The sequence below is a fragment of the Sceloporus undulatus genome, chromosome 9, assembly GCF_019175285.1.
Source record: "Sceloporus undulatus isolate JIND9_A2432 ecotype Alabama chromosome 9, SceUnd_v1.1, whole genome shotgun sequence".
Classification (NCBI taxonomy): Eukaryota; Metazoa; Chordata; class Lepidosauria; order Squamata; family Phrynosomatidae; genus Sceloporus; species Sceloporus undulatus.
The window spans coordinates 30289864-30303707 of NC_056530.1; the positions used below are offsets into that span (position 1 = coordinate 30289864).

A 13844-nucleotide genomic window follows, 5' to 3' on the forward strand; every position below is an offset into this window, starting at 1 on the left:
GGCCACATGGCAACTCAAGGCAATTATATCCTTATAGTCTTTCTGCCACATTTCATGGGTGGATAATTGTGTCAGGGACTTGGAGGAGTGCATTTGCGTAATGAAGAACACTCACCGGGGCTGGCTTTTGCGTTTCTTGGTTTGTTAATTACATTACGTTAAAGAGTTCAGGCTTTTGGTTTGCTTCTGTTGGAAGTCTTAGATCGCATTTGCCGCTCTGCTGGAAAGCCAGATTAGGTGGGCTTGACAGAGGGCTCTGAGAAACCAGTGTCTTTAAAGTGCGCTAGCACCGCATGCGAAAGGTGCGCTTGAGTCGATGGGAAATCGCTGATCAGTTGGCATGCTGATGTTGATTGCAATGTACGGTTTCTGTCCTTTACTTGTTTCAGTACTTCCATTTCCTTACGTGCTAGACTGCTGGTCCTTTTTTGCGTTTGGAAAATTGGCAATGTCGCACATCTGAGCAAACAGGTATTTTAGCCTCCCATACGGTGCCCTTTTTTCCTTGAGCGCAAAACTGAATTCATTGGCGTCACGGCGCACAATGAGTTTCGGGTACAAATCGATGCTTTCATCCCGAGGCCAATTGCCCAATTAAACAAGCTTTACCGTTATTGTAAAAACAGTGAAACATTAACTCCAAACCCTCTGAACCTTGAACAACGCCAGGGAGGGTTTCTTAAACCTTTACGAGCCGAGGAACAGGCCTTTCCTTTGGTGCTGCCTCGCAACGGGGAGATCGTCCTATAAATTCCAAACAGTGGGAGCGTGGAATAATGGGGTCTTTGATAGCCCAGGTTTTGGACTTAACAAGGAATCGAGGCCCACATTAACACGCATGGCTTGGTACTGCTAAAAAAGAAATGCATCTAAGTATTTACTGTAAGGACTTACGAAGTAGTTATTTGAAAGAGACGGTAGCAATGGCTTCATTGTAAATAATAAAGGAGGGCAGGGTTGAAAAAGGGAAGCCGTTCAGAGGCTTTCAGTCTCCCTCTGTGCCTTTTGTCGGTCCCTCTTTTGCACTTTCCAAATACTTTGTGTTGTCTTTTTCTTTTGGCCCCTTTTCAAAGAGGAGCTCAAGCCAAAAACAGCAGGTTTGTGTAGTCTGAATGCAGTGAGTCATGGCTGGAGGTGCGGTTCCAATAAACATTAAATGAATAGCACCAGCATCAATGCTCCGGTGTGGTATATAGTGGGCTCTGAGTTCGGACTAGGACCAGGGTTTCAAAAATCCCCCCTAGTCTAGAATCCCCTTGGGACAACACACACTTTACTAAGAGAAGGTCAGAGATTTGTAAACCTTTGAGACTAACTGAAGTTATCAGCAGAGCTTTGTAGTAACATTTCTTCAGATGCATAAGGGAAGGAACTTTTTGTCTATCAAGCTCGTGTTGCAATTCTTTCTTTCAGTTAGTCTCCAAGGACCTCTTACTGATTCTGCAGACTAACCAACTATTCTTTGAATCCTAAGAGGAGGAAGGATGAGTTGCCAAAATCGGAGTCGACTTGAAGACACACAACAACAGCAGCAGCATAGCGGCTCTTCATCCAGTGGTAACGCAGGTTATCGATACCACTTGCCCTGTACTTTGCTGCACCGGCTCTTGATAGATATTGTCAAGGATGTAGCTAACCCATCGATAGATAGATAGATAGATTATAGAATATAACTATGAAGGACAGATAGAACATAAATATGACAGATGGAAGAATATAAATATGATAGAGATAGATAGATAAGAAAGACATATAGACAGATAGACGGATAGACAGATGATAGATAGACCAAAAGAATATCACTATGATAGAAATAGACAGACAGACCTATCTATCTATCATTCATTTTCAATCTATCACCTATCATATTTATAGCTATCTATCTAAATATGATAGACGATAGATTGAAAAGGAATGTGATAGATAGATGGATGAATAGATACATAGATAGATAGATGAAAGATGACAGAATTGTCATCAGACCCCAGTGATTTTGCCTTGTCGCCTGGGACTTGGCACAGAGCCTATGAGAGAGTCTGTCTATGGTCCACTTTCTTTATCTCTGATTTGCGCCTTTTTGTCCTCCTCTCCTTTCCCTTCCAGGCTGCGCCTTTGTGAAGTTCCAGACCCACGCGGAAGCGCAGGCGGCCATTAACACGTTGCACGGAAGCCGCACGTTGCCCGTGAGTACGCCTCGGTTTACGATTTGCAAAACATATTGAAGTAAAGTAAAATTGTGGGGTCCTTCCCCATCTTTCATCAAATCCATTTTTAAATATTGTTAAAAACTCATCCCTTTAATCCATCCCTTGCCTTTGGCGCCCCCAAGAGGCTGGTTTTGTCTATTGCGACTTCCCCAAAATTTAGATTTGTGAGATTTATCCATACAGTTTTGTTTAAAAACAAGGCAGATTGGCTGTCGGGAAGAAGGGGGGAAATTAAAAGGAACATCGATGGCTCGAATCAGGGTCGCCAACTTTGCAACCAGGCCTGCGAAGCTGCGCCTTCAACCTGATGGGCAACCATTATTACCGAGCGGCAACGTTTAATCTCTTGGCCTGGAGCCATTGATTAATTCCTGCGTTTCAAGCCAAGGTTGAAGGCAGAGAGAGAGAAGCGATGATGAGAAAGGCTTTGATTGTCGACTGACCTGGAAAAATAAAGGCCAGGCTCGCTCTCGGACTTTGAACGGGGAGCACGATGCTGCGCTTGCGGCTCCAGTTGTCCCCAAAATGTCCCCAAATGCCCTATGGCAGAACTGGGCCCAATTTTGCGATACAAAATGGTATCCAGTATCCCCTTGTGGATACCAAAATCCATGGATGCCCATTAAATACAATGGCATAGTAAAATGGTGTCCCTTATGCCAAATGTACCGCTCGATCAATTCGGTAGCGTACTCACACTACCGAAGATCCGGTAAGGGATCTGGTGTCAAATGCACTGAGTTAAGTGGGTTTTTCCATGGGCCCCCACAAATGGTGCCGAATGCATTTGGCGCCAGTCTTAATGTCGTGGAAATAGCCCGGTTTCCGTAGAGAGAATGTCTAGGGCTACTAGAAAGTCTAGGGTTGCTAAGTTAGTACCATCCCAGGCCATTTCTGCATCATATAATTATTGTTGTTGTCATTGTTGATTAATATGTTCTCTCTAGGAATATCTGCCATGTTTTTAGCGGAGAGGACACTCTCTAGGAATTTCTAGGTCCTCCAGCGCAACTCTGTGGCCAACGTCCGACAGACACTGACCACAGTACTGCAATGGAGGAGCCTTTGTAGCTCCTCCGGCGCAACTCTATGGTCAGTGTCTGTCGGACGTTGACCACAGAGTTGCACTGGAGGACCTAGAGATTCCTAGAGAGAACACTCTACTAGGCCTTTGTAGCTCCTCCATTGCAGTACTGTGTCAGTGTCTGTCTGATGTTGGCCACAGAGTTGCGCTGGAAGACCTAGAGAGGTGTCCTCTCCCCTAAAAACATGGCGTTTTTGTTATTTGTGGTTTTTCCATATTCATAGGGATCTTGTGCCCCTAACCCTAGCGAATGGACAAGTCCTAGTGGACAAGTGGACATAAAATACAATACAATGTCCCAGAAACCCACCCACCCGCCATAACCAATAAATCATAAACAGTAACAATAAAACAATACCGTTAAAATTATCAAAACGGACAAGACAGGGGTAGTTAATGGGGGCGTTTCAGCCAGCGTAGCCTTGGGGTCCTTAGTTTTCTTTCTTTTCTCCATCCTTGGAACCAATGTCTGACCCTCTCCTACCCATCGCAGGGCGCCTCCTCAAGCCTAGTGGTCAAATTCGCGGACACCGAGAAAGAGCGGGGGCTCCGACGCATGCAGCAAGTGGCCAACCAGCTGGGCATGTTCAGCCCCATCGCGCTGCAGTTTGGGGCTTACAGCGCCTACACCCAAGCAGTAAGAAGATGGGCACGGGTTCGGGAGGCTAGCTTTCGGGGTGCGCATGTGTGTGCGATGGACTGTGGTTGTCGTGGGGCATATATCCCAGTAGCAAAGGAACCATTGGAAGGGCATTTAGTCACACATCACTTGCGCGTCCTTCTGGCCGGCATTCTGCTTAGGACTTGCATAACGGCATGACTTGCGCACAAAATGGTGTTACTTGCGCACATAACGACGCGACTTGTGCACAAAACAGCATTCCCGGTGCACCAAAATTGAATTTAATACTTGGGCAACCACTTTAGATTTTTGTACCTGCTTCCTATTTATGCAAGTATGTTTGGGGTGACAACTGAGGAGCTGCCATGACATTACAACCTGGGGCATCTGTTGTGCAGCGGTGGAGTAAGCAATGCGCATGGCCTGATGCACCATGGAAACCGAGGCCCATCTGGGCATTCCCTAGTGTGCATCTGGACACTACATGATCATGTAAATCAGTGGTTCCCAAACTGTGATCCTCTAGATGTTTTTGACTTCCAGCTCGAGAAGCCCAGCTAGTTTGGTCAGTGGTCAAGAATGCTGGGAGCTGAAGTCCAAACATCTGGAGGACCAAAGTTTGGAAACCACTGATCTTCAGGACGAAGCGGTAAAGTCCAACCATTGGGCAGAGGCCATTTCCTTCTTAAGACGATGAAGATGGGACACGTTTTGTCGATTCGCTCCATCTCGACCCTTTGTGGAGAAAGGGAAGATCCGTGCTTATTGAGCTCCCATGGAAAGGGTTCTAGGAATGGGATGGACAAGCGGAAGAGGCAGGGGGTTCGTTTTCAGAGAATGGGGTATGCCACAAAAAAGGGCTGATGGGACTTGCAGTAGCCTCTGGGGATATTGGATCCAATAACATTGGCTTTCTCTCTCTTCTTCCTGCCAGCTAATGCAGCAACAGGCGGCTCTCGTCGCCGCGCACTCCGCCTACCTCAACCCCATGGCGACGATGGCTGCGGTCCAGATGCAGCAAATGGCCACCATCAACCCCAACGGCCTCATCGCCACCCCCATCACCCCCATCACGCCCTCCTCAGGTAAGCTGGGCAAAGCCTGGACGACGGGTGGACAGGGTACCTCCATACTGTTTCCACTCAACCTTGTCCAGAGCAGACCAAACACTTTGTAGCAAGATCTTGTAGCACTTTTGAGACTAACGCAAAGAAAGAGGTTGGCAGCATGAGCTTTCCTAGACTTACCCATATATAGTTCTTTCTCCAGAAGCAGCACAGGGTTTGGTCAAGGTTAGGCAGATTATTCCATTCCTTCTTTAGTGAGCCACTTGGTGGAGAGACATCTAAATGAGGGAGGTCAAAAAAATGGGGTACCATTTGCTGAATGGATGCAAAACCGGAGGCTGCGGCGGTGATGCCCAGCGGGACCCTCACGTGTCTCCTTTGTCCGACAGGTACCAGCACGCCGCCTGCTATCGCCGCCACGCCAGTGTCCGCCATCCCGGCCACCCTCAGCGTCAATGGCTACAGCCCTGTCCCCACGCAGAGCACCGGGCAGCCCGCCTCTGAGGCCATTTACACGAATGGCGTCCACCCGTACCCAGGTACCTGCTGTGCCCAAAGCGACCTCCCCGAATCCGTCTCCTTTCTGTTGGCATGCACACTGCTCCTCATATTAAGTCTTTCCGCCCCAGGTGTCCCACTCCTGAGCATCTTCTAAACCAGGGATTCCCAAAGTGGGCAGTGGAAAGGTCCAAGGGGGCAGCTAGGGGGGCCTTCGGTCAAGTGTTGGTGCGCAAGAAAGTACTGGTGCACAAGAAAGCCAAGGGGAACCAGAGGCCTTAAGGGCCATGGTGAGGGTGAGAGCTCTACCAAACATCTTTTCAGGGGTCCCTTAAAATCACCGCAGAGCTTTGCAGATCCCTTGTCGTGTGATGTCTCCCATTCTTCACCTCCTGACACAAGCGCGCACTCTCAGCTGCGTCTTTCACTGGCAGCAGTGGTTGGGAAATCCTCCAGGTCTTGGGTGCAGGGCATTGTTCCTGTGGCTATGAGCAGCACTATTTGAAGATGGGGTGAGGAGTGAGAGCACATGGTGACATGATGCCATGGCGCCACAAAAGCGAGGGTCAGAGGGCTGCACTAGCACAGCGCCATAACAGCTAAGTTCCAGAGGGTTGCACTGCCATGACACCATGACAGTTCTGTTCTCTGGACCTGGCTATCGCAACACCATGACAGCAGTTCCTTCCAGAACTTGGCTGTTACACTGCGACAGCGCTACCCTCCAACGTAATGGCGTCATAACAGCAAGGTCTGGAAGACAACGCTACCACAGCGCTATAACAGCCAAGCTGTGGAGGGATAGACTGACATTGAAGTGCGGTGGGACACACGAACAGTGAGGTTTGGGACTCTGAATAATTCCAAAAAAGCCCATTTGTGGTGCTAAGGCAACATGGAATTAAAACAGTTAAACTATCACCACCACTGTGCCTTGTTTTGTGTTGTTTCTGGAAGTGTATCTGGTTAACCCCTGTGTGAACCAAGATGCTCAATGGGGTGGATCCTTTGGCCTGAGCATCACATAATGCTTAAAGATAAAAAAAAACCCTCCACATCCAGAGGTAGTCTCCCTCCGAGAACCAAATTCCAGGGACATACAAAGGCAAAGCGGGGTTATTTATACTGTATTTATTATATTTATTTTATTTTTATCCTGCCTTTCTCCCAAAGTGGGACCCAAGGCAGCTAACAACCTATATATAAAAACGCATTTTGTGGTTGCTTCATGCATGGGGTTCCTGGAGGCGTCCAGCTGGCCTTGGCTGGAAGTCGGATGTTGGACTGAGTTGGGCAACATATCCAACTGCTTTGACTAAGAGTCAAATGCCAGGATTACCTTACAAGTGTGATGCTCTTCTCTCTTTGCCACAGCACAGAGCCCAGCAGCCCCCGTGGACCCCTTGCAACAGGCATACGCCGGGATGCAACACTATACAGGTATATATGGGTGGGAGACCGGATTTGGGCAGGGGGCTAACATGTCTACTCGCTGGTGTTGACCAGTGCTGTTCTCTCCATCCCACAGCTGCCTATCCGGCCGCCTACGGACTGGTCAGCCCAGCCTTCCCGCAACAGCCAGCCACCATCATCACCCAGCAGCCGCCGCCGCAACAGCAGCAGCAGCGGGAAGGTAAGTTGGCTCAGACAGTACTCTTGTGGCTCTGTTCCCTCGGCCCCTTCCAAGTATACTTATTTGCTAAGCTTAGGGGCACAAGACCCCCATGGATATGGAAAGAACAAAAACACCATGTTTTTACCTGAGAGAGCTCCTCTCTAGGAATCTCTAGGTCCTCCAGTGCAACTCTGTGGTCCACATCTGTCAGACATTGACCATAGAGTTGTGCCGGAGGAGCTACAAATGCCTAATGGAGCATTCTCTCTAGGAATCTCTAAGTCCTTTGGTGCGAGTTTTGGTTCAAGTTGCGCAGGAGGACCTAGATATTCCTAGAGAGAACACATTAATAAAGCCCGTCAATAATCAAATCCGCAAAAGTCAACGCCGCAAACATGGAGGGACGAGCGTACTGCTTTTCTACTTTGTCCTCAACTTACTACAATTGCTGCAAACTGAGTTGAAATGGCAAAAGTAGCTTGCGTTCAATTTACCCAACAGAGAGGAAAAGGAGAAGAGAGGAGGGAGCAAAATGGTGTCCTCTCCAATAGGTTCGAATGCAAATGGCTGCAGCCTCTCCTTGCTTGTGGGTCCTTCCCCATTGATAATCTTTACCATCTCGAACGCGCATTGATGTTGCTCAACCACATGTGTCCCATCCATTTTGAGAAATGTTGGAGCACAACGTAACCGTGAATAACTGTGTGGGATTGGGATGTCAGATCAGAAAGCATTAGAGCAGGGGATGTTAGACTGCAACTCCCATCAACTCTAGCCAGTGGTGAGGGTTGATGGGAGATGCGGTCTGGCAGTGCCATTGCTTTAAGGAACCTGGACCAAACCGTCAAATGTTCTTTTTTGATAACCCTTAGTTCAGGATTAAAGATGGCAGTTGCCCAGGCCATCTGCCTGTTGTTATTATTAGCTTGATATTTACTCTTAAACACCAGAAGTTGACATTTGAGGAGACGGCATGCTCCACTTCGCTCTCCGAATCCCATCATCCATCCATAGTTTAACAACCAGACATAAGGACATCCTTTGCTTATCCTTTTTATGGGAAGGGCGACAGTACTGAGCACATTCATGTTGTCCTCAACTGTTGCGGTGCTTCAACACCCATCATCCTACGCCCACCAAACCTTCGGATATTGATGGTTTGAAATCAGATTTCGAAAACGTTTCCATCTGGGATTTGCATTGGGACTCAACGGTCTGTGTTTTGATCCGTACTGATTCGAACTGAGACTTTCAAGAACTGCTCAATCCTGATCCAAATGTTGGGCCAGACCTTCAAATAGGACTTCTGAAAAAGCTTGCCACATTTGGTCTACATTGGAGGCTGTGCATCCAAATCCTTATCAACTGGAGTCCCAAGCGATCCCAGCATTAAAACCCATAACAAGGGTTTTAAGTCCCATAAAAGGATGTTCTCAGGACATTTACTGCATGGACTTCAACCCAAAAGACCTCATGCCAACCCATTGGGGTTTGAACTTGCAAGCATCCAGAACTCCTGAGACCTAAGAAGGTTAGACACCTTCTAAGTACTTTTAATTCAGGTCCCAAACTTGACTTTTCAACCCAAACAAACTTAAGTCCTTCACTTGTAAGAGTCCAGGACTCCTTACTGAAACATAAGAAGGTGGGCCACCTTCTTACAACTTTTACTTCTGGTCCCAAACTTGACTTTTCAACCCAAACAAGCCTAGGTCCGTTAGAAGATTCGAACTTGCAGCTTCAGGGTCCGTAGCAGTGATTCCCAAACTTTGGTCCTCCATGCGTTTTGGACTTCAACTCTCAGTGGTCAGGACTTCTGGGAGCTCAAGTCCAAAACATATGGAAGGCTAAAGTTTGGGAACCAATGCCTTTCATAGCAAGGCACCTTTCCTTACTGAGCTGCGCCCGCTGTTGGGAAGACCCTTCTTGGACTCTGAGACCTTCTAAGGTCTGGAGCAGAAGAAAACAAGCTCGTTCCCTCCTCAGTACGACATCCCTTCAAGTATTTAAACAGGGCTGTCATCATATCACCTCTTAACCTTCTCTTCTCCAGGCTAAACATCCCCAGCTCCCTAAGTCCTTCCTTATAGGGCTTCATGGTTTCCAGGCCCTTTACCATTTTGGTTGCCCTCCTTTGGACACGATCCATATCCTTCTTCAGTTGTGATGCCCAGAACTGGACACAATATTCCTGGTGAGGTTTGACCAAAGCAGAATAGAGTAGCACTATTACTTCCCTTGATTTAGACCCTATACGTCTGTTGGTGCAACTTAGAATCGCATTGGCCTTGTTAGCTGCTGCATTGCACCCTTGGCTCATGTTCAACTTGTGATCTACTAGGACTCCTAGATGGGGGTTTGTTAAGCTTGTTAAGCCAGGTGAACCTAAGTGCAGTACCTTACATTTCTCCCTGTTCCAAGTTCATTTTGTTAGCTTTTGGCCCAGCTTTCTAGTCTATCCAGGTCCTTTTGAATCTTGATCCTGTCCTCTGGGGTATTAGCTACTCCTCCTAGTTTGGTGTCATCTGCAAATGAAATAAGCTTGCCATCAGTTCCTTCGTCCAAGGAATAAAGCTGTTGAATAGGAAGAACATATAAGCTAGGTAAGGCTGCAGCAATTTGCTTTTTGGTTCGCTTGTTTGCCTCAATCTATAGGGAAAAGCATTATTATTACTATTATTTCCATCTTATTATTACTACTATTTCCTGCCGTCCTCCCGAAGTTATAATCATGCAAGTTACTTTTGCACTTTGAACTCGGTTTGCACCGTTCGACGTCAGCTTAAAACAAAGTGGAAAGCGGGATGTCGCCAAAGCCGCTGGAAAAGCGGGACGAAAAGTGGATGGATCAGGACTATATTCGTCGAATCGAGACTTTTGGAGAGTCTAAAGTCATGCATCCTTGTATGAAGATAGGACCTTACCAAACCACTGCTTCTCCATCATAATAGAGAGTCATTATTAGATTTATATGTCTATTTTATTAGGGTAAAATGCCATTGATACATCATTTTAAGCATACTTTGTCGCGGGCCGATGTGAATTTCATTGGGCGCGGCGACCAAACTTTGTGTCATCCCCTGTAAGATTTCATCTCACGATGCCATCGAATGATATATTTCGAACCCATCTATAGACAACCGAAGCAATTCCCTTAATATCGGTACTATATTTCTGTCCATTTTGTCAAAGCCAAGTTTCCCGGTGACTTGTTTTAATGCTTGCGTTTGAGGCCCGAAAAATGTGCGACTTGGCGCATTTGGCCACCGAAAGTTAGGTTTCATTAGTATGTTGTCTGTTGAAATAATGGGGTTCGAGACCGCTTTAACTCAGCGCTAGGGGATTCTGGGAACTGTAGTTTGGTGAGACGTTGGCATGGAGGATTCCCAGGATTCCCTAGCACTGAGCCAGGGCAGTTAAAGCGGTCTCAAATCGCATTATGGTTTTGGACCCAGGAGTCCGCTGGGGTAAAAAATGGCGCGGCTGAATGGTTTTATGGCCTCAGTACTTAAGTAGTATGTGTGCGGGTGCAATTCGCACTCGCTCCTTGGTCGTCGTCGTGTGCTTTCGGGTCATTTCTGACTTGGGACAACCTTCTTGCAGTGTTTTCTTGGCAGGATTTGTCTGGCGGCGGGTTTGCCTTTTCCATTCCCTGAGGCTGAGAGTGTGTGACATGTCTAAAGTCACCCAATACACCACTTTGGAGAGCTTCGAGCAAGTCCTGGCCAGAGAAAGGCAAGGGCCAAAAGGCCCTCTGTGCAAATTCTGCCAAGAAAACGTAGCGGCGGGTTGGCGTTAGGGTCCTCCAAAATCTTTCTTTCATTCCCTCCTTTCTTCCTTCCTGCCATCCTTTGCTTTTTCCATAGTTCTTTTCAACCCTTTTTTTCCTTCCTTCACTCTTACCATCTTATCCTTTTTTGTTACTTTTCCCTTCCTTTCTTCCCTGTTTACCTATTCCCCCTTTTTGTGTCTCTTTTACATTCCTTTGTTCTTTACCTCTTTTCTTAAATCTTCATTCCCTTCTTTATTTTTTTATCTGTATATATCTTTTACCTTCATTCCTTTCCCCTCTTTCTTTCACCTCTCTTCCTTCCCCTTTTTATTTTGTTCTTTTTCCTTCTTTCCCTTTTTCACTTCTTTTCTTTGTGTTTATTTCATTTCTCCCTTGCCAGCTTTCTTCCCCTGTCTCTTTTCTTTTTTCCTCCTTCCATCCTTTCCCCCTTAGGTATTTCTTCTACTTTACTTCTTTCCTGTTCCTTTTTCCTTCCTCCTTTCCCTCTTTTTCTCCATCCATCCATCTCTTTTCTTTCTTTCTCCTTCCCTCTTTTCTTTCAGCTTTCTTCCTTCCATCCTATAGGACAGAAAGAAATAAGCTAAAAGGAATACAGATGAAAAGAGGGAATGAAAGGAGGAGGTAAGGAAGGAAGATAAAAGGAAACAAAAAAGAAAAGAGAGAGAAGAAACAGAAAAGGGAGAAACATAGTAGGACAGAAGGTAGTAAGCTAAAGAAATATAGATGAAAAGAGGGAATGAAAGGTGGGGAGAAGGAAGGAAGATAAAAGGAAATAGGTAAAGGAGGACTCTTAAAGGAAAAAAGGAGAAGAGAGAAGAAACAAAGAGAGAAATAGGAGGGAAGGAAGGATGAAAACGAAACAGAAAAGAGAAAGGTAAAAGAAACAGATGAAATTATGGGGGAAATGGAAGATAAAAGAAACAAAATGAAAAACAGGAAAGAAAGTAAAGTAAAAGTAACATAAAATAAAATAAAAAAGGGTTAAAGATGGAAAGAGAAGGATGGATGGGAAAGGAAATAAAAGAAAAGATGGCAGGAAGAAAATAAGAAAAGGAAACAATTAACAGCAAGAAAAGAGGAAAAGGAAGGAGGGTAGGAAGATAAAAGGAAATAGGAAAAGAGGAATGTAAAAGAAACAAAAAAGAAAAGAGCTAAACAAAGAAGAAAGGAAGGTAGAAGAAACAGAAAAGAAAAGGGGGAAACATAGTAAGAGGGACAGAAGGAAGGAAGGAGAAACAGGAAAAAGAGAAGAAAGATAGAAGAAAGGAAGGTAAAGGAAACAGGGAAGAAGGGGGGAATGAAAAAATAGAACAAAAGAGCAGAAGACTCAAGGAAGGAAGTAAAGAAGGATAAAGAATCAGAAAAGAGGTTTAAAACGGAAGAATGTAAAACAGAAAGGTAGAACAAACAGAAAATAGGAATAAAAGAAAAGAGGGTGAGGAGGAGGAAGGGGGGAAAGAAGAATAAAGGAACAGAAAAGAAATAGGAAGGAAGGAAGGAAGGTAAAGGGAGGAAAGGAATAAAAAAACAGAAGAGAAAAGAAGGACCGATGCAAAGTAAACACACCAACAAACAAACCAGGGATTTATTTTTTATTCAAACCAATACAGTTCATGATCAAAAAATTGACATCTTCATAATATCAAATCCATTGCTTCCAAATATAAAAGCGATAGAAGAAATCATACCCAAGATCGACTCCAAACCACAAGCCAATTCTATTAGAAATGTTGGAATAATTGGAGATTAAATGAGATGCTAACTATTAAATGAACCATTTTTTACAAGAGATAAAAAGCAACAAGAATCATTTCCCTAGAAGAAAACATAATTGAAGAAACAGAAATTAAAACCATTCGGGATGCAGTTAATACTCTTAATTGAAAGAGGTCACATAGTAAATAAAGGAGAGAAGGAAATGATCACGAAGCTAGAAAAAAAAGTAAAGCAAAAAGAGGAGATCGGAGATGTGAAAAATTGAAGAATTGGTTTGGTCCCAAGAGAAAATAAAGACTAAATTCACAAAATACTACGCAAATCTCTATGAAGATGAAGAAGGCAGAGAAGCAAGAAAAGAGCAAATTAGAAAATCAAAAATGGCAAAAAACCCCAGACAAGAAAGTATAAAGCACCAAAGAAATACATAAATGAGTCCTTATGAAAATACATGGATCTATCTATACCTCTGTCTATCTCTATCTATCCATATCTCTCTATCTCTATCTATCCTCTCTCTCTCTCTGGCTATCTATCATCTCTCTTATCATCTATCATCTTCCTATCCTTCTCTCTCTCATAATATATATAGAGAGAGAGCTCATCTTCTATCTATCAATCGCTCCCTAGCCCTATCTCGTAGATAGAAGAGAAGAGAGAGAGAGAGAGATTATCTATCTCATGCACCCAAGCCATAACCGGCGCGCCTACACAGGCCTTGAGCATGCGCTCAGCGTTTCCCCGCACCGCCCCGCACCACCGCGCACAACCCCATTGTTCATGGGCTGAGATAGGGGGAATTCGCCTTACGCAGAGGGATCCAGAACGATCCCCGCGTAGGCGAGGACGGACTCTATCTATCTATCTACTAGCTATGCTATCTATCTATCTATCTATCTAATCATCACCAATTAACAACCTAAAATGTGCTTATTTTTTAATGCCTTCTTTTTAATATTCTATATTTAATCCTTTCAATGACTTTTCCCTGTGTTTTTAAATGGTTCTGTTTTTTAATGTTATGAAGCCCTCTGCGTCCCATTTAGGAAGAGCGGGATGAAATAATATAATAATAATAATAATAATATAATAATAAAAATAAAATAATAAATAAACAGTAATAATATGTCTTAAAAGCATGCAGGGAGCCGGAAAAAGGGCGGAGGAAATGCAAAACTACCAGATGGGGATTTATCCTGTAGTCACAGAAAACAGCATTTTCTCCATAAAAGAATGTTCCTG

At 44.9% G+C, this 13844-nt stretch overlaps 1 protein-coding gene across 2 annotated transcripts in view; it reads left to right on the forward strand.

Moving 5' to 3' along the window:
- The first annotated feature begins 2107 nt into the window (after positions 1-2107).
- The window catches only part of LOC121915381 (CUGBP Elav-like family member 3-A), a 26742-nt gene continuing 15005 nt past the window's right edge, over positions 2108-13844 (forward strand). For both annotated transcript variants that reach the window (XM_042439602.1, XM_042439603.1), the window contains exons 1-6: positions 2108-2183; positions 3785-3928; positions 4848-4998; positions 5370-5519; positions 6853-6918; positions 7007-7111. In XM_042439602.1, the coding sequence (XP_042295536.1) occupies positions 3848-3928; positions 4848-4998; positions 5370-5519; positions 6853-6918; positions 7007-7111 (553 nt within the window). In that variant the 5' untranslated portion in view covers positions 2108-2183; positions 3785-3847. The remainder of the gene's footprint in view (positions 2184-3784; positions 3929-4847; positions 4999-5369; positions 5520-6852; positions 6919-7006; positions 7112-13844) is intronic.